This window comes from Callospermophilus lateralis, chromosome 10 (genome assembly GCF_048772815.1).
Source record: "Callospermophilus lateralis isolate mCalLat2 chromosome 10, mCalLat2.hap1, whole genome shotgun sequence".
Classification (NCBI taxonomy): domain Eukaryota; kingdom Metazoa; phylum Chordata; class Mammalia; order Rodentia; family Sciuridae; genus Callospermophilus; species Callospermophilus lateralis.
Window position 1 is genome coordinate 53619175 of NC_135314.1, and position 22656 is coordinate 53641830.

At 43.3% G+C, this 22656-nt stretch overlaps 1 protein-coding gene and 1 pseudogene across 1 annotated transcript in view; both read left to right on the top strand.

Annotated features, from left to right (window-relative positions):
- Window positions 1-10678: 10678 nt before the first annotated feature.
- On the top strand, window positions 10679-10885 carry LOC143408820 (guanine nucleotide-binding protein G(I)/G(S)/G(O) subunit gamma-5 pseudogene; annotated as a pseudogene).
- Window positions 10886-16339: 5454 nt separating this feature from the next.
- Snx4 (sorting nexin 4) overlaps window positions 16340-22656 on the top strand; it is a 62613-nt gene continuing 56296 nt past the window's right edge. Inside the window, exon 1 of the mRNA XM_076867514.1 lies at window positions 16340-16525. Coding sequence (XP_076723629.1) covers window positions 16385-16525 — 141 coding nt within the window. The 5' untranslated portion in view covers window positions 16340-16384. The remainder of the gene's footprint in view (window positions 16526-22656) is intronic.

Genomic DNA, 22656 nt, shown 5'->3' on the forward strand with positions numbered 1-22656 from the left:
TCCTCCTGCCTCAGCCTCCCAGGCCACTAGAATTATCGTCATGTGCCACTGTGCCTGGCTCTTTTTTTTTTTTTTTTTAATGGAAATTTATACTTGAAATCCCATGTGAAATATATGAAGTGGAGCATTAGGAGTGCAGTAGGGTAGATAACCCATGGTGCCCCCCAAGGGCCCTTGCATTACTTGGGGTACCAACCCTCTCCTTTGTCCTGCCTCCTGGGGCCCAGAGCCATGACTGTGAACTGCAGGGTAGGGGCTAGAAAGAACACCCATGTATTGACTTATGTGTTTAGATTTCCATCAGCCCGATGCCGCAGCAAAAAGCCCACAGAGAAGGCTTGGCCTCCCATCCACGAGCCTCTCACTCACCCATTCACACTGCTGGATACCAGGACATCTGAACTTCATCTTCTGAGCCTCCATGTGGAGACCTCTCGTAGCTGAGCCCTCAATCACTCCCCTATTGGGAGTGCTAAGACTTCCATTCCTGTTGTACATTTGTAAATAGTTTTTACTTCTTCCTATGGCTGCTCTGTCTGTTTGTTCCTGGTTTAGAGAAGCGGTGTTTCCTGGGGATGTAGGGAGGCTCTGAGGGGTTGGAACAAAGCCCTCTTGGAAGGGAAAGATCCTTGCTCTCTGGAGACCCAAGCTAGGGAACCAACATTGTCTAGCTCATTGACCTTGAGCAAGTCACTTGTCATTTCTCTCATCTTTAAAATGTGGCAACAGTAATAGTCACAGTGACTGACCTGGCTGGCTTCCTGGCAAGGGCTGGAGATGAGAGGAGAGAAAACCCCCAGCTAGCACTAGGGATGGAACAAGCCCTGCCCTGCAGCATCCCTGTCTGACTACAGGGGGTGCCTGCTGCCCAGGAATTTGAAAACCAAGTCTGGCCCAGCCCTCTAGTTGGAGGTGAGCCAGCCTGAGTCAGTCTGGAGCCCCCTCCTGGCCGCCTCCTCCCCAGATGTGGGAGGGTGGGGGCATTCATCCTGCATCTCTCCTGCAACTGTGTCCCACCCTGGTCCCTTCCTCCTGGGGTGCATCAGGTGCTGGTTCTGGTCCTGTCCCTGGGGTAGACTCAGGTCTTTTGAGTCTGCAGGCCCCAGAGTGTTGGGCAGGGGGCACATCAAACCGTGTGTCTGTTAGTCTCCAGAGTGTGATCTTGGGACTGGGAATAATATCACCTTTGTAGTAGGTTGTTGGAGGAGGAGGTGAGGTGTTTCATCTAGTGCACAGCAGGCAAGCAATGAATGCAGCTGGAATGATTTATGGTTATTTTCTCCACTAGTTGGGCGACCCGACCATGTCAGAATTTCCAGAGTACTATTAGTGGTTGTGGGGCTCTCTGAATTTGTATCAAGGACCCCATATCATCTTGCCACATGAAGCATCAGGACAGACAAACTATACTGCTTCTTTCCATACTTGTATCTGGGTGAAACCATCTTGTGTGACAAAGGTGGAGGCAAAAGGATGTCACCCAAGGGGTCAGATGCATGTCCCCTAGGGTGTGTGTGTGTGTGTGTGTGAGAGAGAGAGAGAGAGAGTATGCACATGTTTGGTATGAGCTCATCCTCGGGGGTTTGTTCGCCCAGCCCCTTATCCTTTCTGACCAACTTTAGGAGGTGGGTGACCTATGATGCAGGATGTGTTTCCAAGTCTCCAGACTACAAAGTCCCACCACAAGGCTGCTCTTCCCTCTTCCTTTCCTCCTACACCTCTCCTGGGAATCCCCGGCCCAGCCCCATCCGCCTGCCCTGGCTTGAACTCCAACTCTTCTCATCCCCTTTCCCTGCCCAATATCTGTCTCCCTGGTCTCAAGTCCCTTTGGGGCTTAAGGCTTTTCTCAAATCTTATTCCTGCTCACTTCCTCTGTCTGGGAAGCCCAAGTTCATGGGCACATGGCAGAGAAGGAGGGGAGGAGTCCCTGTGCCCAGGTTTTAGTGCCTGTGAACCTGTGTGTGCAGGAGGGATGGCTCAACCCTGCTGACCATCAGGGGGAAAGGCCAAGTGGGGAAGCCAGAGGCTCCCAAGCTCATTCCCAAAGGACAGCCCCCCCAATAAACTGGATCTGAGTGAGGGAGGAGAGAGGTGGTCCAGGAGCCTGGGCCAAGGCCTGGATGTGCATCATGGAACTGCCTGGGAGGGGGAGTGCTGGAGGGAGTCCAGCTCCATGGGGGGCCGAGAAGGCCAGGCCCCAGTCTCTGAGGAGTTCATGCTGCCTCCTCCAGCCCCGCTGGCTGTCCCCCTGCCATCCTGCCTATCCCCCTGCCATCCTGCCTGGTTCAGATCTGCACTCATTGGCTCCCTGCCTTCAGGTATACAGGGCCTCACTCACTCTCAAGCAAGGGCCTTTTAAGTCCTAAGCTAGATGTGAGACATCTCCTTGACAATCTGGTCCTCAGTTTCCCCACTAGGGAAGGATGTAATTTCCCTCAGATTCTCAAAAGAGGACATGGCCTATCCAAAGGCAAAGACTTCCTGCTCTGGGATGAAGATTTTAGGTGTGTCCGCCCCCTGCCCCCAGCCTAGGATTCCTAGGATTTCCTTAAGAAAGATCCTTGGATCAGGCTCACTGCTTCTTGAGCGTTAAGTGGGACATAGAACATCCCTTCCTTTGACGTCCTCCACCATACCCTCTACCCTAAGCCTTGGGCCAGTCTTGTGACTCCTTGCCAAGTTGAGAGGCCCCAACTGGGCTGCACCCCCTTCCCTTTTTGCCCCCTTCTCATTTCTGCTGAATGTGCCCTTGATTCTCAGACATGCCCCACCCAATCCTTGGTTCATGGATAAGGCAAGGGGTGTTATAAGGGCCCAGTTATGGGGCCCACTGTCCACATACCCAGGAAACTCTGCCATCCCTGGGCCAGTGCCAAGAAATGGCCCCCACGCCTGCAGGGCTACCAGGTGCCCACAAGCTCCTAGAACCGTAATGCCAGATTCGTGGGACCCCAATAGACCTCCAGGAGCCGAATCTGATGCAATTGCACAAGAGTCTTTATTGCAGGCTCGAGCCTGGACTCTTAACCGTTTACAACGCAGCGGTCCTGAGTAGTGAGTCCCAACCCTTAGCTCAGTGAGGATTTATAGGTTTTGGGGGGATACGCTATGCATCACAACATCACACAGCAAATCATTTTATACCGCGGGAAAATCAAACAACAATTCTTAACATTGATGAGCACATTCACTGGCGGGAACAAGTTGGGTAAGGGTAGTTGGTGAATTCAAATGGTGGATATATTTGAACTGATTGGTTTAGGCCCGGAAGGGTTGCAAGAGTCTATATGCCAAACTGCAGGGTTGCCTAATCATGTTATACATCACGGAAACTACTGGGAGGTCACCTGACATTTCAGATATTTTTCCTGTCTCATGCTGATTGGTGGTTGCTAGCGGGTTGCTATGGGTCCTCACCTAGGGTAACTGAGTCAGGGGCACCTAGCACCGCAGATCCCTTTTGTTAAACAACTCAGCAGGGTGGGTATGTGCCTAAGAGCCTTCTGTGGGTTTTTCCAAGGACAAGAGTCATGCTCCCTCCCTCTGGACAGGCCTTGAGGTAGAAGCTGGTTTCTCAAAAATGGAGTGACATCAGTTTCTCAGAACCTGGGATGGAGAGCCTAGCATCTCCAGACCTTTCCTCATGGGCCTCTTGGGAAGTCAGGGCATATAGGATGAGACTCAACCTAGTCACCCAGCTCTGCCGCCAACTAATGTGCCACAGGAGAATCTGTCTTCCCTTTGCTCAGACTTGAAGTCCTCAAGATAATCATAGATACCACACTGAGGGTCACAGACTCTTAAGTCTTTAGGGAGGGAAGGGACTCAGGGCTACCTCATCCAGCTGTCTGCCAACCCCAGTTTCGCAGATGGGGCTCTGGGACCTGCAGAGGGAAGAGTTTGCCCAAGATAACCTGATGGCATCAGCCTGATGGCTTTCTCTGGTTCCCAGGGGACCACTCTCATTCCTGCTTCCAGGGCCGTTCCAGCAGGGGAAGGGCTTGGGCAGTGACCACAGGGCCCCACTCTCTAGGCAAACTTAGAGCTGGCAGTGAAGTTCAGCACAGGGCTGTCTGCTGACAAGGCGGCCAGTTTGAACCCCTCTCCAACCCTGCACTGTGCCCATAGTGCTCCTGCTGCCTCTGGCTCAGCCCTGTCCTGCTCTGCCTGACGGCCCCACCCAAGAAGGCCCTGCAAGTGGCTGAGGGTGAGGCAAGGCTAGGACCCCTGGGGCAGAGGAGCTGGTTGTCTGAGGAAGTGGGGGTGTCCTGCCTCTTTTACACACTTTAGAATTCCTTTGTTCTCATGCCTTCTCTTCCCCACAACCTGCTTACTTGACCTAAAAGATGGAGTGATCCAAGGGCCAGAAGGAAGTCAACCAGGGGTGCTGGCAAGAAGGGAGCAGCCTAGGAGGCATTCATTAACAGCCCCTACAACTCCCTGCAGGGAGGAATAATCCCTGGAGGCTGGTAACCTTGGCAACAGGTGGAAAAGGGGAAGTGCTCTAGAGGTATTAACATTTTATTACTTTTCCTTTCAAACCAGCCCCCATCTTTTTTTTTTTTTTTTTTTTTTTTTAAAGAGAGAGAGAGAGAGAGAATTTTAATATTTATTCTTTAGTTTTCGGCAGACACAGCATCTTTGTTTGTACGTGGTGCTGAGGATCGAACCCGGGCCGCACACATGCCAGGCGAGCGTGCTACCGCTTGAGCCACATCCCCAGCCCAGCCCCCATCTTTCTGATCTGACCCCTTACTTATTACTTGCACTGTCCTTTTGTCCCCACCAACAACACTTTCTGAACATGTGTCCTATGAAGACAATGAAATTTGATTCCACGTGTACAGACCACTGATTACTTCAATTTTCCTTACTTCCAATCACCTCTCCCCGTACCTTCGACCTCCCTGCTTCTTTATCATAAATATCCCTAAACCTTATGGGGGAGAGATCTGAGACTTGATCTGTCTTCTGGCTTGGCTGCCTCCTAAATAAACCTTTTCTCTTTTGCAAAACTGGTCATTTTGAGATAGTAATTTGGGAAGACAGAGAGACACACTAAGTGTCAAAAGAAGCACCATAAACCACTAAATGTGAAAGGCTCCCTCCAACAGTTGCAACTTTGAGGGCAATGTGCAAGCGAGGGTGTGAAATTGTGTAGCTCTACCCTGCCTCCACCTCTAGACCAGCCCCTAGCTATCCTCCCTCTGCAAATACTAACACCCCATACCAACAGGTTGCTGTCTGTCTCTCTGGAGATAGCCTGCTTTACCCCAAAGGGGTCTCTCTCTTAAGATAAGCCCCCATTCTTCCTTGAATATGTATCTACTTCACAAATAAACCTCTGTCTCTGCCTTTGACTGGTGCATGGTAAAATTCTTTTCGGTCATGTCTGCAAGAACCCTGCTGGCCCTGAGTCAAGTTCTCCCTTTCTCTGGAAACTCCTCAGACCATTCTTTAGAGAAATATCTTCTCCTGTGACCAGTTCAGTGATTGGCATGCCATCTATGGGAGGCGGGTGGCCAGGACCATGCCTGATTCAGTAACTGACTGTCATGGAGAAGAGATCTCTCCCAAGAAGGGTCCAAAGAGTTCCCAGAGGGAACTCAGGGCAGCAAAGAATTTCAGCATGAGTCTGGCAAAGGCAGAGACAAAGGTTTATTTAGAAAGTAGATACACATTTAAGGGAGAATGCCATCTGTCTCGAGAGTGAGAAGCCCCTCCTTGAGTTGGAGGTCCAACATTTGTAGAAGGGCCATAGTCAGGGACAGGACTGGAGGTGGAAACAGGGTGGAGCTGCACAATTGTAAGCTCAGTTTTCCCTGAGTTTAGTATTTCCCTCATTTTACAAGGACACGAGCCAAGAGCCTGTCAAGATTTTAACACAGTGACTCCCACTGCTTGCCCGTTCTCAAGCCTGTCTCTTTTGTCTAAAGAAAACACAGAGACCAAGCTAGAATTTCATAGGACCAAGCCCATGGGGAAAGGGCTGAGAAAGGATGCAGGTTTGGGGTTTGGGGAGGGAATACTGAGGAGATAGCTCTGGCTGTCTCCCTATTCATGGCTGTACCTACTCCCTTTCTTGCAGTTTTGGAGAGAATACAGGTATGGGGGGAAGGCTGCAAAAGGGGTGGGGGGAGGCTTTCTTTTCGCCCCAGTGGTATCTGAAGAGCCAAAGTGGGCAGCAGGCCAGAAGCTGACTCTCTTGCCTAGCTGACTCACAGTTTTTATTATTTGATTGCTTGTTTTCTTTTGTCTGACTATACCTACCCTCAATTTTGCCTAAACACACACACTGGCTTATTAATTTAGCAGGCATATGCTGAATACCCACCAGTGACAAGAGTAAGATATGACCCTGTGCTCATTGTTCACAGACCTAGAAAGGGAGATGGACACTTAAAGAGTTAGTAAAAAAGATGAAAAGTGCCAAAACAAGTAGGACTGTCTGTGAATGTATTAATCATACCTTTATATTCTGCTTTTTGTTGTTATTGTTGTAGTTTTTAAATAAGGGACTGCTTCTTTGGGGTTAGCCAATTCCTAAAGATAGTAAAAAACTGCCCAAGTCACACCTCTTATATGCATACCAACCACTCCAGGGGGCCTACACTTCTAACCTCTTCTTTTAGCAAGCTCTTAGTGTTCCCTTTACCTAATTGTCCCAGGGCCAGGTACCAGATTGCAAGAGACATTCCTAAATGCTGCAGCCTGTTGGAGTTAGCCAAACCAAACAATTCAAAATTTATGCCCCTTTACCCAGTCCTTCACTTGGAAACCACAATAAAGGCTCTGACCTTGTTTTCTGACTGACCTGGTATTTCCCTGTGTGCTCCCCATTCACAGCCTGCAGTGCCTTCTGTTTGTAGGGATCAGTGGCATAAGTCCCTTCTTCCTTCATGACAGTACTTTCTTTGTCTATGTGATTTAACACACATTTCAAACAATCCTGGGGTTGGGTATGATGTTGCATACCAGTAATCCCAGCAGTTCAGTAGGCTGAGACAGGAAGATAACAAGTTCAAAGCCACCTCAGCAATTTAGCAAGGCCCTGTCTCAAAATGAAAAATTAAAAAAAAGGCTGGGGATGTATGATGTACTCAATGATTAAGTGCCCTTGGGCTCAATCCATGGTGTCAAAACAAACAAGGAAAAAAAAAAAAAAAAAAACAACCACCACCATTTCTGGTTACACTTAAAACAGTGAATACCTATATCTCCCCTACTATTTTGTTTAGTATAAACAAACACAACTAGATAAGAGTTTGTTCCCCACATGGGTTCTGTTTTATCATTCTCAGAGCAAAGAGTCTACTTATTTGTTTATGAACTATCTTAGTATTCCTGGGATGCTAAAATAATAAATAACAAATTTATTCCTCACAGTTCTGGGGACTGGAAAATGTAAGGTCATGGTACCAGCTTTCCTGATTCATAAATAACTTCCTGCTGTGTCCTCACTTGCTGAAAGGGGCAGATAAGCCCCCTTGGCTTGTTTTGAAGAACACTATCCCATTTTTAAAGATAGTAATCGCTGGCAATAGGCATGCACTGTATACAGGAATATAGGGCTCTGCCCTCATGACTTCTTCATCTCCCATAGGTCCCACTTCCTGATGCCATCACCTTGGAGGCTTAGAAATTCAACATATGAATTTGGGGGTTGGGAGTAGGAATACAAATATTCAGACCATAGTAAGAATTTTTGTTTAAGAAACTGGGTGGGGGCCTGGGGCTGTAGCTCAGTGGTAGAGCACTTGCCTCACACGTGTGAGGCACTGGATTTGATCCTCAGCACCACATTAAAAAATAAATTCATAAACAAAAATATTGTGTCCATCTACAACTGAAAAAAAAAAAAAAAAGAAAGAAAGAAAGAAAGAGGGGCTGGGGATGTGGCTCAAGTGGTAGCGTGCTCACCTGGCATGCGCGCTCCCCTGGGTTCGATCCTCAGCACCACATACAAATAAAGATGTTGTGTCCGACGGAAAAAAAACTATAAAATAGATATCAAAAAATTCTCTCTCTCTCTCTCTCTCTTTAAAAAAAGAAAGAAAGAAACTGGGTGGGATTTGGAGGCGGTTGCTGGGGAAGTTTGAGGAATTAGGAATATCCTATATGTAACGAATTCTTAGTAAGTTTCAAACAAAAACCAGGTAGTCTGACAACTTCTGAATATCAAAGAAAACTATCCATTTCTAGAACTTCAATTGCCAGGCTCCTCTGTGTTTGCAAAGTATCTTTACAGTTAATCTGTCATTACTCACATTACTGATAATAGTTGAGAGATGCTATAAGACTCACTTGGCTTGAAATACCTTGGCCAATAACCTGGGTTTCCTCCCACTCTATTTGGTATAAAATGCCTAGTAATAGCCTCGATCAAAGGGTAATTTAAGTTATCTGGCAGGGGAGAAATGTCTCTCTTTGATGATTTGCAGCTGTTGGAGATTTCTAGTAACTAGCTTGTCATAGAAATTTGGGGATGTTTCTCAAGAAATATCAGCTTAGAGGGCTGGGGTTGTGGCTCAGTGGTAAAGCGCTCACCTAGCATGCAGAAGGCACTGGGTTCCATCTTCAGCACTACATAAGTGTAAAATGAAGATATTGTGTCCACCTAAAACTAAGAAATAAACATTTTTTTTTAAAAAAGAAATATCAGCTTAGGGTTTAATTCTGCTAATTCTGGGTATTCTTAGATGACCCCTAAAGCTCAAGTGTTGAAGAGTTGGTCCCCAATGCAGCAGTGTTCAAAGATGGGGGTCTTTGAGAACTGATTAAATCACCAGGGCTCTGACTTCAACAATGCATTCATTCATTTATGGTTCAGAGTTTACTGGGTTTTGAGTGAGAGGCTTTGTTATAAAAGCAAATTCTCCTTTGCTTCCTAGGCACCACGAAGTCAATAGCTTTGGTCTACCACATGCTCCCTCGGTGATGTTCTGCCTCACTATAGGCCTAAAAGCAACAGAATCAGCTAATCATGGAATGAAACCTCTGAAACTATAACCCAAATATAAATCTTTTCTCCTTACTAGTTGTATATCTTAAGTATTTTGTCAGTGACACAAAGCTGATCAAAAAACTGAATTCCAATCTTTTCCTTGGACATATTGCCACAAATCAGTTTGGATAATCACTTTGGCAGACACTGAGACTGACTGGGGCAGGATAGGTGTTCAATAAAATTTATTGCATATTCAGTTGAATGAATAGAAGCTTTACTGCATCAGTTCCAGCTGTGATTTGCATAGAACAGGGACCAACTCTAGTTATACAAAGCAAATAGAGAAATTCCTGGAAGGGTATCAGGAGTTCATAGAATTAAGGCAGTTATCTGGCGTGCGGCAAATTGCAGAATCAAGGCAGTTCCAGGGAGCTGGCACAAATCCACAGGTTCATGAATAATCTGGCCCTAGAATTGCCATTAGCCCCACCTCCAGCATCCCTTCTGATCCAAGATTCAAATTCCTGGGACTTTAATGGTCTAAATTACCTGTTTGAAATAATTAACCCAAAGGAGATAAAAGAAGGGTCTTCAACTCCCAAGATGGGAGGCTGCAATGGAAGACACATACTAAGAATTGTTCCAATAAAGCCTTCACACAATAAGAAAAATTTCAAAAAAGAATATGGTGGTAATAGAAGAGGGGAATTAGATATTGCACTGTGAAGAAAAACAATAGTCATTCACATTGATACTAAAAGAGAGATGGGCTGGGTGGGGGGGTGGTTACTGGTAAAGGAGGAAATACAAGGGTGTAGTTTCAGAAGAAGGAGAAAGTGACCATCACAGTCCTCATGTAACTGGCCAGACAGCTATAAGAACCTGGACAATGGGGAACAGAAAATAGGTATTTCATGGAGTTGCCAGGCTAACATAGGAGCTGAACAAATATTTGTTCATTGAATTCACAACAAAATGGAAACCTAAAACATGCTATTTAGATACAAGGAACTGAGTTTCCTTCTGTTAGCTCAGTGGGGAATGTGTCCCCATAGACAGTGACTCATCCTTAGAACCAGTTGAGACTTCCCATTTACTCTTAGGGCCTTATCAAAGATACTGGGTTATCTTCTGCCTTCTGTGTCAGAAGCATGGGGTCTCCATGAAGTTAGCCTTGGGCTTTCCCAGACTTCAGCTACACTGGAATGACTGCTTTCATGCTCCCAAGAGACATGCTTCTCTTTCTGGGATTTCAGATAAAGAATCAGCCCTTAACCAGGTGAATGAGAAGTAATACTCCATTTATGCATGTTGTGTCAAAATGCATTCTACTGTCATGTTGAATAGAACAAATTAAAAAAAAAAAAAGAATCAGCCCTTAATTCCTAGCAATTATTTATCTCTTTTTCTATAAGAATCTCTTTTCTAGCCAATCGCAGTGGTGCACAGCCAGTAAGCCCAGTGGCTCGGGAGTCTGAGACAGGAGGATTGTGAGTTCAAAGCCAGCCTCAGCAATGGCGAGGTGCTAAGCAACTCGTGAGACCCTGTCTCTAAAGAAAATACAAAAAAGGGCTGGGGATGTGACTCTGTGGTCAAGTGCCCTGAGTTCAATCCACAGCCCCCCCCTCAAAAAAAGAATCTTCTCTGCTGCATGCTGCCCAGTCATCTGGCCCAGCTGATGGTGACCTGTGGACCCTCTGACAGAAGAGTCACCTGGCCCTCGAATGCACCATGTCTGGTTCCTCCAGCGTTGACACTATGAAGGAGGTGGTTCAGCAGCTCTGGCTGGAGGCCGGACTCAACCACATGAAGGTTTCCCAGGCAGTTGCAGACTTGAAAAAATTTTGTCTGCAGAATGCTCACCATGATCCCCTACTGACTGGAGTATCTTCATGTACAAGTTCCTTCAGACCCCAGAAAGTCTATTCCTTTTTGTAGTCATCTTTCTGAGGTTTCCCAAACCCACTGCTCAAGAACCAGTGAATATTCAAGAGAGCTTAATTTGAAGCCTGTACAAAAAATTTCCCTGTAACACATGTACCATAATATAATCTTCTACTTTTGTCAATCCTTAACATCTACCTCTCTGAATTTTCATGAATTTCTATTTCACAAGGGTAATTATTTTATATACACGGGCAGCAACATACAATAAAATATTTATTAATTTTTAGTACCGGGGATTGAACTCAAGGGCATTCAACCACTGAGCCACATCCCCAGCCCTATTTTGTGTTTTATTTAGAGACAGGATCTCACTGAGTTGTTTAGTGCCTTGCTTTTGCTGAGGCTGGCTTTGAACTCTCGATTCTCTTGTCTCAGTCTCCCAGGCTGCTAGGATTACAGGCACGTGCCACTGCACCTGGCTCAAAATACTTGGTATGAAAAAAAACAAAAAAGAAAAAACTTTCTTCTTCCTCTTGCAGAGAAGCCACATAACCCAGATATTGAATCCTGGTGTACTATAAATCTGGATTTCAATCTTAGGTCTTTCCCATATTTGCTGGTTGTCTCATCTTGTTGAATATGACCAGTGCCAGTTCATTACTCTGCGAAACTCCTGTCCTACAGGAATTTTGAGTGAAAATATACTTAAAGTTCCAGACACATAAAATACTGTATTTCTCATGATACCCAGCCATTAGGTCGTGTCCAAAAGATAGACCTATTAAAAATAATGCTCAAGGGCTGGGGATGTACCTCAGTGATAAATTGGTTGCTTGCATGAGGCCCTGGGTTCAATTCCCAGCATTGAAAACAAAAAGAAAAGTTCAAGATACCACCTCCCCTCACCCAAAAAGAATATGTTAGACAGGTGTGGTGGCACCTGTGGTCCCAGTGGCTTTGGAGGATGAGGCAGGAGAACTGTGGGTTCAAAGCCAGCCTTAGCAACTTAGTGAGGCCTTAAGAAACTCAGTGAGACTCTGTCTCTAAATAAAATACAAAAACATGCTGGGGATGTTGCTCAGTGGCTAAGCACGCCTGGGTTCAATTCCCAGTACCAAAAAAAAAAAGAATATGTTAGTTGGAACATGAGACTGATCAAATTATGTGCATGCAAGAATATGGTATAATGAATCCCAGTATTATGTATAATTTTACTAATAAAAATAAATAAATAGATTCCAATTTTTTACTTGGGGGAAAAAAAGCAATGTATTAGCTTATCAACAACCCCAGAGTAAATCTATAAATCCGATGGCTGGCATCATAAGCGTATCTGGTGGGTACAAATAATCATTTTCTAGAAACCCATTATTTTGTCATACAGCAACATTTCATTAGGTACTATCAGAGCTTGAATAAAATTTCCCAGTAAAATCTCTCCATTCTGGTCCAACGGTGTCATTGAGTGATGGAGCAATTGCCTAGCTCATGTGAGGCTCTGGGTTTGATCCAGAGCACAGGGATCTCCCAAATCCTTTAAAGAAACAAGTGGTTCGGAACACAAAGATGTTTGTTAGATAGAAGGAAGGTCACCACAGTGTAAAAGTAAAGTGTAAAGTTTGAAATTACTACAGAGAATTAAATAAATTATAATATAAATTATAATAATTTTGTTATAGATTTTTATGTAGCCGTCGTTAAGAGATCCTGCAGAAATATATTTACTCACAAGTGGCTTTCTGAGGTAGTAGCATGCAGTGAGAGTGGTCTGTCAGAGATTCCACCACGGGTATGGTCGGGCCAAAAGCACAGAAGGCAATGGTGTAGCCCATCAACCTCTTCTTCAGATGCTTGCAAAATAGGTGCCAATTTCAGGGGTGGTTCTATGAGCAAATGAATATAATGATAAGGGCTGTATCATTGGTTTTGATGAGTACATGAGCTTTGTATCAGATGATGAGAACAGATTTATTTTAAAACAGTCAAGAAAACAACTGGGTTGGATCATGCTAAAAGAAGATAATATTGGGCTAGGTACAGTGGCGCCTGCCTGTAATCCCTGCAGCTTGGGAGGCTAAGACAGGAGGATCTCAGATTCAAAGCCAGCCTCAGTAAAAGCAAGGTGCTAAGCAACTCAGTGAGATCCTGTCTCTAAAATAAAATACCAAATAGGTCTGGGGATATGGCTCAGTGGTCAAGTGTCATGAGTTCAATCCCCAGTACCCCCCCGCCGCGCCAGAAAAAGAGATAATATTATTCTGTCACAAAGTGTCTCCAACTAGAAATGATAACTGAAAGGCTGGGACTGTAGCTCAGTGGTAGAGCACCCGTATCACACATGTGAGGCACCGGGTTTGATCCTCAGTACCACATAAAAATAATTAAAGATATTGTGTCCAACTACAACTAAATATATATATATATATATATATATATATATATATATATATATATATTCGGGGGAAACATTTTTTTCATATTGTTTTTGTTACCTTTTTGTTATTATCAGATGACAATGCTGTGGGGTTGATTTTATTTTGAAAAGTTCTGGGCCAGGACAGTGGCACATGCCTAAACTCAGGAGGCTGAGACAAGACTATCACAAGTTGAAGGCTAGCCTTAGCAACTTAGCAAGACCCTGACTTAATAAAAAGTAGAAAGAGTCTGGGATGTAGCTCAGTGATGTGTCCCTTGCCTAGGATACAATAGGTCTGGGGTTCAATCCCCAGTACCACACACATATACATATAAAGGCTGGGGATATAGCTCAGGAATAGAGTGCTTACTTAGCATGTGTGAGGCCTTGGTTTTGATCTCTAGCACTGCACGCGCGCACATGCATACACACACACACACACACACACACACACACACACACACAGGTTTATATTTAGTTACATAGAAAGGTATTCTATATAAATAAATTATAAAATTATATCGGGGAGGTGGCTGGGGTTGTGGCTAAGTAGTAGAGGGTACGCCTTGCACATGTGAGGCACTGGGTTTGATCCTCAGCACCACATAAAAAAATAAAAATAAAGGTATTGTGTCCATCTACAACAACAACAACAACAAAATTTAAAAAATTAAATAACATTATATGCAATCTTTTTTCTTCGCAGTATTGGAGATTGAACTCAGGAGTGCTCTATCAGTGAGCTACATCCCCAGCCCTTTTTGTTTTGAGACTGGGTCTCAATCAATTCCTGAGCCTGGCCTGGAACTTGGGATCCTCCTGCCTCAGCCTCTTGAGTCGCTGGGATTACAGTTGTGTATTACCATGCCCAGCTGTGATCCCAGTTTTATCATGTATATGTATGATTTTTTAATATAATTTAATCCTCTGGGATTATAGGCATGCACTATTGTGCTCATTTATTTATTTTATTTTACTGTAGTGCCGAGGGTCAAACCCAGTGCCTCACACATGGCAGGCAAGTGCTCAACCACTGAGCTACAACTTCAGCCCCAAATGTATGATATTTAAGGGGATATATAATAAATATTATCAGTGCTTACCTAATTCTCCCACAATTATATGTACATAAATCAGGGGGAAATGATCATTGCATCCTTTTTGCCTTGATATTAGCCTCTTCAAGGACCCCATTTTTTGGTACAGGGGATTGAAATAGGGGCTTTCACATTTTAGGCAAGTGCTCTACTAATGAGCACCATACCCAGCCAATCCCCCTTGTTTTTAGACAGGGTCTCCCTGAGTTGCCTAAGCTGGCCTCAAATTTGCCATCTTCCTGCCTCAGCCTCTTGAGTAGTGGGGATGAGGAGACATGTCCTGCAATGATTGGCTGAGACTAGATTTTTCAAAAAATTTTTTCTCAAGGATATCTCTTAAGAAGATACAGGAACAAAACTGTGTCCAGAAAAACAATTTACAATATATATTGAAGGCAGACTTGAAAATAATTTTTTTTCATACACATAACAAAAAAAAAGGAGGTATGAAAGAGAAACCAATGTACCTGATTGGTTTTACTTTTTTCTTTTCTTCTTTTTTTAAAGCAATATGATGATCTCCCCTCACTGACTTCTTTGCAGAGTCTGGAGCCTTTTCCTTTGTTCTCACTCACTGAAGGGTGAGATACATACCTCACCAGCTCACAGCAATTATCCTGATAGCTTTAGGATCGAGTTTTCTGGATATCTCAAAATTGAGCAAAGGGCACACGATAATGAATACTAATATGTTCCTGAAAAGATATCCTTCTGTGATAAACTAATAGTCTCCTGTTTTCTTGGCCAGGTATGATGGGTGGTACAGGCCTGTAATCCCAGCAACAAGATGACAAGTTGGAGGCACCTCAGCAAGACCCAGACTCAAAATGAAAAATAAAAAGGGCTGGGGATATAGTTCAGTGGTAGAGCACCACTGGGGTTTAATCCTCAGTAACACACATAATTTTCTGAACATTTACCTGGCATGACTAATCTGTAATAAGTGGATAAAAATCCTTTAACTATCTTTGTAAATATCCTAGGTTTGAGAAAGAGAGGAGAGGGTCTTTCCTTAAAAGCGTCCAAAGTCTAGGGTTGGGGACATAACTCAGTTGGTAGAGTTCTTCCCTAGCATGCATCAGGCCCTGGGTTTAATCCCCAGCACCATTAAAAAAAAAAAAAAAAAAAAAAAAAAAAAAGCCAAAGTCTAGCTGGGGGAGATGGAAATATAAATAAAAAGTGTAAAATAACAAGAGAAAGATCATAATAGGTTTACTCACAAACTGACATGTTTTAGGGATGCATGGAAATTTGTCACCAGCCCAGAGACAGGGGAGCATTCCAGAAGAAAAAAATTGTGTGTCACAACTTGAACTCACTGGGCAGGAAGATCAGTTCCCGGCCTTAAAAAACGGAGACCAGACCTTGTACAGAAAGTACCTCAAAGAACCACTGTCAGCTACAGCTAGTGAACATTTCCACAGGTTACCATAGTGAATGCTTGTCCAAGAAGCAAGATGAGGGACTCAAACAAGAGACATTTGTCGAAAATTATCAGAGATCTCTAATACTTTTGTGTTTAAGCCTTAAACAACAATGGAACTGAAATCCTGTTTCAGCCAAAAGCCTCACTTTCCTCACAACACTGCAAGTGTTGCCTTTTGCTGAACCGATTACTCAACCTGTGGAGAGCTAATAATTTATGCCGCCCGGATCTCGGCGAGAGAAAAGAGAACCAATAATGGCAGGCAAAGCAGAGGCCTAGTGGGTCCGGCTGCGGTCTCCAATTTCTTCTGAGTTTCACATTTTCTTTAGATGATCATCAATCTAAATGGTCCTCATACCTACTCCTTGTGCTCGCCCTTTCCCTCCTTCTTTCGCTCTACCAGGTTCTCCAGTTTTCAGGAACCAGAGTTAGTAGCTGACCAGGTCCTCCCGAGGCCAGCCTTTTCCCCACGCCCCAGCCGCAGCCGCAGCCCCGCCTTCCCCAGCCCTCGCGGTCTCAGGCGCAGGAGCTGAGCGGAGGGGCGGGGCGGCTTCGGGCGGGGCGGCGGCGCAGGCGCAGCGGCACTGGGCTCGCCGCGCTGAACTGCAGCTATGGAGCAGGCACCGCCGGACCCCGAGAGGCAGCTGAAGCCTCCGCTCCTGGAGCCGCTGGGTCGTCCCGACGCTGGGCTGGAGGCTGTGGCCCGTGAGGAAGCCGAAAGGGCCCGGGAAGAGGGCTCGGAAGCTGACACGGTGAGGAGAAGGGGCGGCGGAGGCCTCGAGGCCTGTGTCCGGGCCTAGTGGGCTAGGCTGGGCTGTGAGGGTGGGCTCGGCCTGGGAGGCCCGGGATCGCGGGGAGCGGCTAGGCAGCAGAGGCCGCAGGTGCAGCACTGGGTGTGTGTGAGGGGGAGTCTCTTCGTGGAAAGCTGGGGCTGTGGGTAGGGAGCGAACGTCAAGAGCACGGCGACCGACAGGAGGGCTTCGGAGGCGTGGGTGCGGGGCTGGGGGCTGTGGGGCTGTGGGGCTGTGGGTGCGGGGATCAGTCCTGCCAGCGAGGCTGGAGGATCTGCAGCTTTCAGTGGTCGCTGTACGTGATGTCTAGTCCAGAAAGTGCAGCGCTGATTTTCATGCAGTCTGACAAGGGTTTTGCTGGGAAGATGGCTGTTTAATGGGGGCACTGTGAGCGATGGACAGCGGTATTTGAGAAGGAAGGGAACGCTAAACTAGGGTGAGCGGCAAGTCGGAGCAATAAAGAGGGGTTGGCTGGGTGCAAACTGAAGAAAGTGCAAGGTTCTATGTAAGGTGCAGATGAAACAAATACTTGTTCGGCTCTAATTTCTTTACTTGGGGTAAGGTGTCATTTTCTATTGGAGACTTATCTGAATCGCTTTGGATAATTAGTGATTTTCACTAGTGTGAAAATGTAACATCTTATATTTGTAAGTGATTTGATTCCAAAGTGTCTACACTTGTAATGCACGGTTTGTAGACCACGTTAAATAGAAGGACTTAAGCAATTCAGTACAGTGCTTCATGTTAGACCTTCCTGCCCAGTTTTCCTTCAATGTGCAGGGCTCATCCAATCATTTTGTTTCTTTGCACCCCCTCACCCCAATAGGTGTTAGTGCTAATATGAAACTGCCTGTTCTTAAGATCAATGGATAAGTTAAAAAAGTTGTTTGCTAAATGTAACTAGGAAGACTCTTAACTTCAAGTTTAGAGATCAGGTAATTAGAGTCTTAAGTACAGGAGTTGAAGGTTTTGCCTGCTTAAGAAAATAACAAGCCATAGTAGCATGAAGACTTTTTTTTTCAATGTACTTTTAAGTTATAAAAATTAATTTTTTAAAGAACAGTTTTAGGTTCACAACAAAGTGGAGAGGGAGATGCAGAGATTTCCCAGTACTCCCTGTCCTCACATATAGCCTGGTGCATTGTGAACACCTTCCATCAGAGGGTGCATGTTAACATTGGTCATCATCACCCAGTCCATGTTTACAACAAGGTTCACTGTTCATGCTGAGCATTCTATGGGTTTTGAAAAATGTCATGATGACACGTATCCACCATTATAGTATCATACAAACTATTTTCACTGTTGTGAACAGTTTTTCTATCCTACCTGGTCTTTCTTTTCTCCCCACCCTATTCCTGTTCGGTGACAACCATTTATTTATTCATTTTTTTTTTACTGTTTCTAGAATTTCTGCCTTTTCCAGAATGCCCTGTCTTTGTAATCATACAGTACCTAGTCTCTCTGAGACTTCTTTCATACAGTAGTATGAAAGACTGGCTTCTTTCATACAATAGTATGCTTTTAAGGTTCCTTCATGTCTTTTCATTGTTTGATAGCTCATTTCTTTTTAGCTCCAAATAATATTCTGTTGTTCAGATATACCACAGTTTATCCGTCTGTTTATTGAAGGATATCTTGGGACCTTCCAAGTTTGGGCATTTATTTTATTTTATTTTTCTAAAAGAGAGAGAGGGAGAGAGAGGGAGAATTTTAATATTTTTATTTTTTATTTTTTGGCAGACACCACATCTTTGTTTGTATGTGGTGCTAAGGATCGAGCCCGGGCCGCACGCATGCCAGGCGAGCACGAAACCACTTGAGCCACATCCCCAGCCCCAAGTTTGGGCATTTATGAATAAAGCTACTATAAGTATGTACATGTGCAGGTTTTGGTGTGGCATTTTCAACTCTGTTGGGTAAATACCTAGGTGTACTATTGCTGGATCATAGGTAAGAATATAGCCGGGTGCTCATGCCTCTAGTCCCAGCTACTTGGGAGGTTGAGGCAGGAGGATCCTAAGTTGAGACCAACTCAGCAACTTAGTGAGACCCTGTCTCAAAATGAAACATAATGGCTGGGATTGTAGCTCAGTGGTAGACCACTTGACTAGCATGTGTGAGGCACGTGGTTCGATTCTCAGCATTGCATATAAATAAATAAAATAAAGGTCTATGAACAAGTTAAAAAAATATGTACATATATAAAAAACAAAAACAGTTTAAAAAAATAAAATATAAAAAAAGGTTGGGATTGCAACTCAGTGGTAAAGTGCCTCTGGGTTCAGTCCTCAGCAGGCCATCCCCCCCCCTAACAAAAAGATAAGAATTTTTTTATAAGAAAAAAATTACAAACTTGTCTTCCAAAGTGCCTGTACCAATTTGTTCTCCCACCAGCAATTAATGAGAGTTCTTCTTGTTACACATCCTTGCTAACATTTGATATTGTCCGTGTTCTAGATTTAGAACATTTTAATGTGTGTATAGTAGTACCTCTTTTTTTTTTTTAATATTTATTTCTTTTAGTTGTACACAATGCCTTTATTTTTATTTATTTATTTTATGTGGTGCTGAGAATCAAACCCAGGGCCATGCATGCACCAGGCGAGCACTCTACCGCTGAGCCACAACCCCAGCCCCTTACTTTAATTTGCATTTCTCATGACAGATGATGTGCAGCATCTTTTCAAATGCTTATTTGCCATCTGTATGACTTATTTGGTGAGATGTCTATTAAGATTGTTTATCCTTTTAGTTTTTGGTGATGAAACCCAGAATGAAGTGTGCCCATCGTTTTAATTATGTTGTTTTATTATGGTTGAATTGGTTTTTGTTTGTTTTGTTCTTTAATGTTTTTATGTATCTGGTACTGGGGATTGAACCAAGGGCCTTGAGCATTCTAGGCAGGTTCTCTACCACTGAGCTACATCCCCAACCCTTCTTATTATATTGAGTTTTAATATTAAGTTTACATTGTATCTTCTTCTAAGATAAAATAATAATTTTAGAAATATTTGTGGGGTAGTCAGGATCTCATTTAAATATGAGAAAAACTATAAAAATAGTTTTTCAATCTTGTGGTTATTTCTCTCTTTCTGTCTCTGCCTCTATTTTTATGATGCTGGGGATCAAACCCCCTCATTTAGCCCTGTGCCTCTTGCTGTATCATGGACACTTAAATTTTGATTATGACAAATTTTTATTAATCATTTTATGAGAAGTTGTCAATATTTAACATAAAATCATAGTATAGAACATAAAGACTATCTGGGTTAACTAAGAAGTGATTATTGGGCTGGGGCTGTGGGACAGTAGGTCAGTGGTAGAGCACTTGCCTAGCATGTGTAAGGTACTGTGTTCAATTCTCAACACTACATATAAATAAATAAATAAAGTCCATTGACAACTAAGAAAATATTAAAAAAAAAAAAAAGAAGTGATTATGTCACCAGAGAAGGGGTCTGAGGAGGTCCTCAAGAAGGGAGAAGGGAGACCCCAACTCACTCACTCCTGTCAGATGATGATAATGATGATTTTGGTACCAGGGATTGAACTCAGGGGCACTTAACTATTGAGCCGCATTGCCAGCCTTTTTTGTATTTTATTTAGACAGGATCTCACTGAGTTGCTTAGGGCTTTGCTAAGTTGCTGAGACTGATTTTGAACTCACAATCTGCCTGCTTTAGGCTCTGAGTGGCTGGGATAACGGGTGTACACTTCTGCTCCTGGCCCCTTTCAGATTCTTGACTTATACTATAGAAAGGAATTTCAGTTTGCATCAAAAGAGGCACGAACTATGAAGATGTGAATTTGGTGTCAACATACCTTATGTATAATCAGAGATATGATAAATTATGATATAATGTTGTATTAAGAATTGTAATGCAAAAATAAATAAATAAATAAAAAATTTTAAAGAGAGGCACAAACTTTTTTTTTTTTAAATAACTTTATTTTCTTTCTTTATTTTTATGTGGTGCTGAGGATCGAACCCAGTGCCTCACATGTGTTAGGCAAGCTCCGTAATGCTGAGCTACAATCCTGGTCCCAAAGGAGGCACAAAAAGAAGATTTGTTTAAGAAAGCAAAGAAATTACTTAGGAAAGCAAGCAAAGGGAGAAAGAGTATAAGTAATTTAGAGTGAGATGCACATTTGGGGTCCTGGGCTTTTCCTAAATAGTGAACATGGGAAGTTCATGTGTATGTGTGACATTATCCTTGTGAGCTCAGATCTCTTAATCATGAGCACAGGTGGGACATGGTGATCTGGTTCTTTCATGATCTCCAGATTGTTGTCATCCAGTCAATTATCAATTAATGTTTGGAAATACTCTGATGACAAGTCTCTAACAGTATTTTTCGTAGGCTTCATTTAATCTAAAGAAAGGAAGTTCATGGTAGTAGTAACTTTTTAAAATACCAACAATGTAGTTGAAATTAATCATGTGTACTCACAAAAATCTAAAATTCAAGAGCTTTTTAAGAATTTAGGCCTGGTAGAAAACAGACTTGAGGAAAGTTGAGGGTGTTCGTGGAACTTTGTAGATTTAAAGTTAGTTTCTTTTCCTTTCCCTGTTAATTTCCTTTCTATCTATTCTATTTCTTCTCTCTTCCTCAATCATAGGACTGAGGATGTAGCTCAGTGGTAGAGAATGAGTTGGCAGACACACACACACACACACATACACACATATAAGACAGGTGTATTGGCATACAGCCTGTAATTCCAACTCTTTGGGATTCTGAGATGGGAAAATCTAAAGTTTAAGACCAGCCTGGGTAACTGAGACCTGTCTCAAATAAAAAACACAAAGGGCTGGGGGTGTACCTCAGTGGCATAGCATCCCTGGATTCAATCCCCCATACCACAAAACAAAACCCCCTGAGAACTAAAAGTGATATAACCAATGTATATCTGAATCTAAACACCACGTGGTACCTCATAAATATGTACAAATAGTATGTGTCAATAAAAATTAATACACTAAAAATAAATAACTTAGCCGGACACGGTGGTGACGCTCCAACAGCTCCAGAGGCTGAGACAGGAGGATTGGGAGTTCAGAGCCAGCCATAGCAAAAAGTGAAGCCTTGAACAACTCAGTGAGACTCTGTCTATAAATAAATATAAAAAATAAGACAGGGGGTGTGGCTTAGTGGTTGAGTGCTCCTGAATTTAATCCCTGGTACCCCCCCAAAATAAAAAACTTTAATAATACATTTTTTAAAAATTTTTTTGAGTTATAGATGGGCACAATATCTTTATATTTTATTATTTTATTTTTATGTGGTGATGAGAATCGAACCCAGTGCCTCACACTTGCTAGGTGAGTGCTCTACACTGATCCCCAGCCCTAGCCCATGCATTTTTTTTTTATTAATTAAATAAAACTGTTTATTTTTGAAAGTACAGAGATGCTATCCTATAAAAGACATTGTACTTATGTATTATTTCCTGACATTTTTAAAAAATGTTTGAAAATATATGTAACAAGAAGCCATCCATTGGTGACCCTAACTTATGGGGGTTCCTAAAATAGCTCTTTAATTTAGTGATTCATAAAGAAGTACAAGCCAGATGGGCATAGTGGTACATATCATTAAGCCACTCCAGAGTCTGAGGACGGAGGATCGCAAATTTGAGGCTAGCCCCAGCAACTTAGCAAGATTCTGTCTCAAAAAGTAAAAAAAGACTGGGGATGTAGCTCAGTGGTAAAGTGCCCCTGTGTTCAATCCGTAGTATGTAGAGGGAAGAATAAAAAAACAAACCATAAGACATTTGGACAGAAATTTTATATTATCTGTTTAAACACTCATTTATTCAATCCCCCCTTCAAAAAACCAGAAACTTTAAGGGTTATCTAAACTCTTTTTCATCCTCTATTCCATTTAATATATCTCTAGTTGAGATAAATTTCAATAGCTTTATAGCCTTGGGCTATTGTTATTGATAGGACTGTGGGCTGAGTAGAAAGGGAAGTTGGATTTTTTATTTATGAGGGTTCTGTAGAGTGGGGCTCTACTTTCCACTAAATTCTCAAAATTACCCCCAAAATATAGTAAAGTGAGGATCAAAAGTTCAGAGAGAAGTTT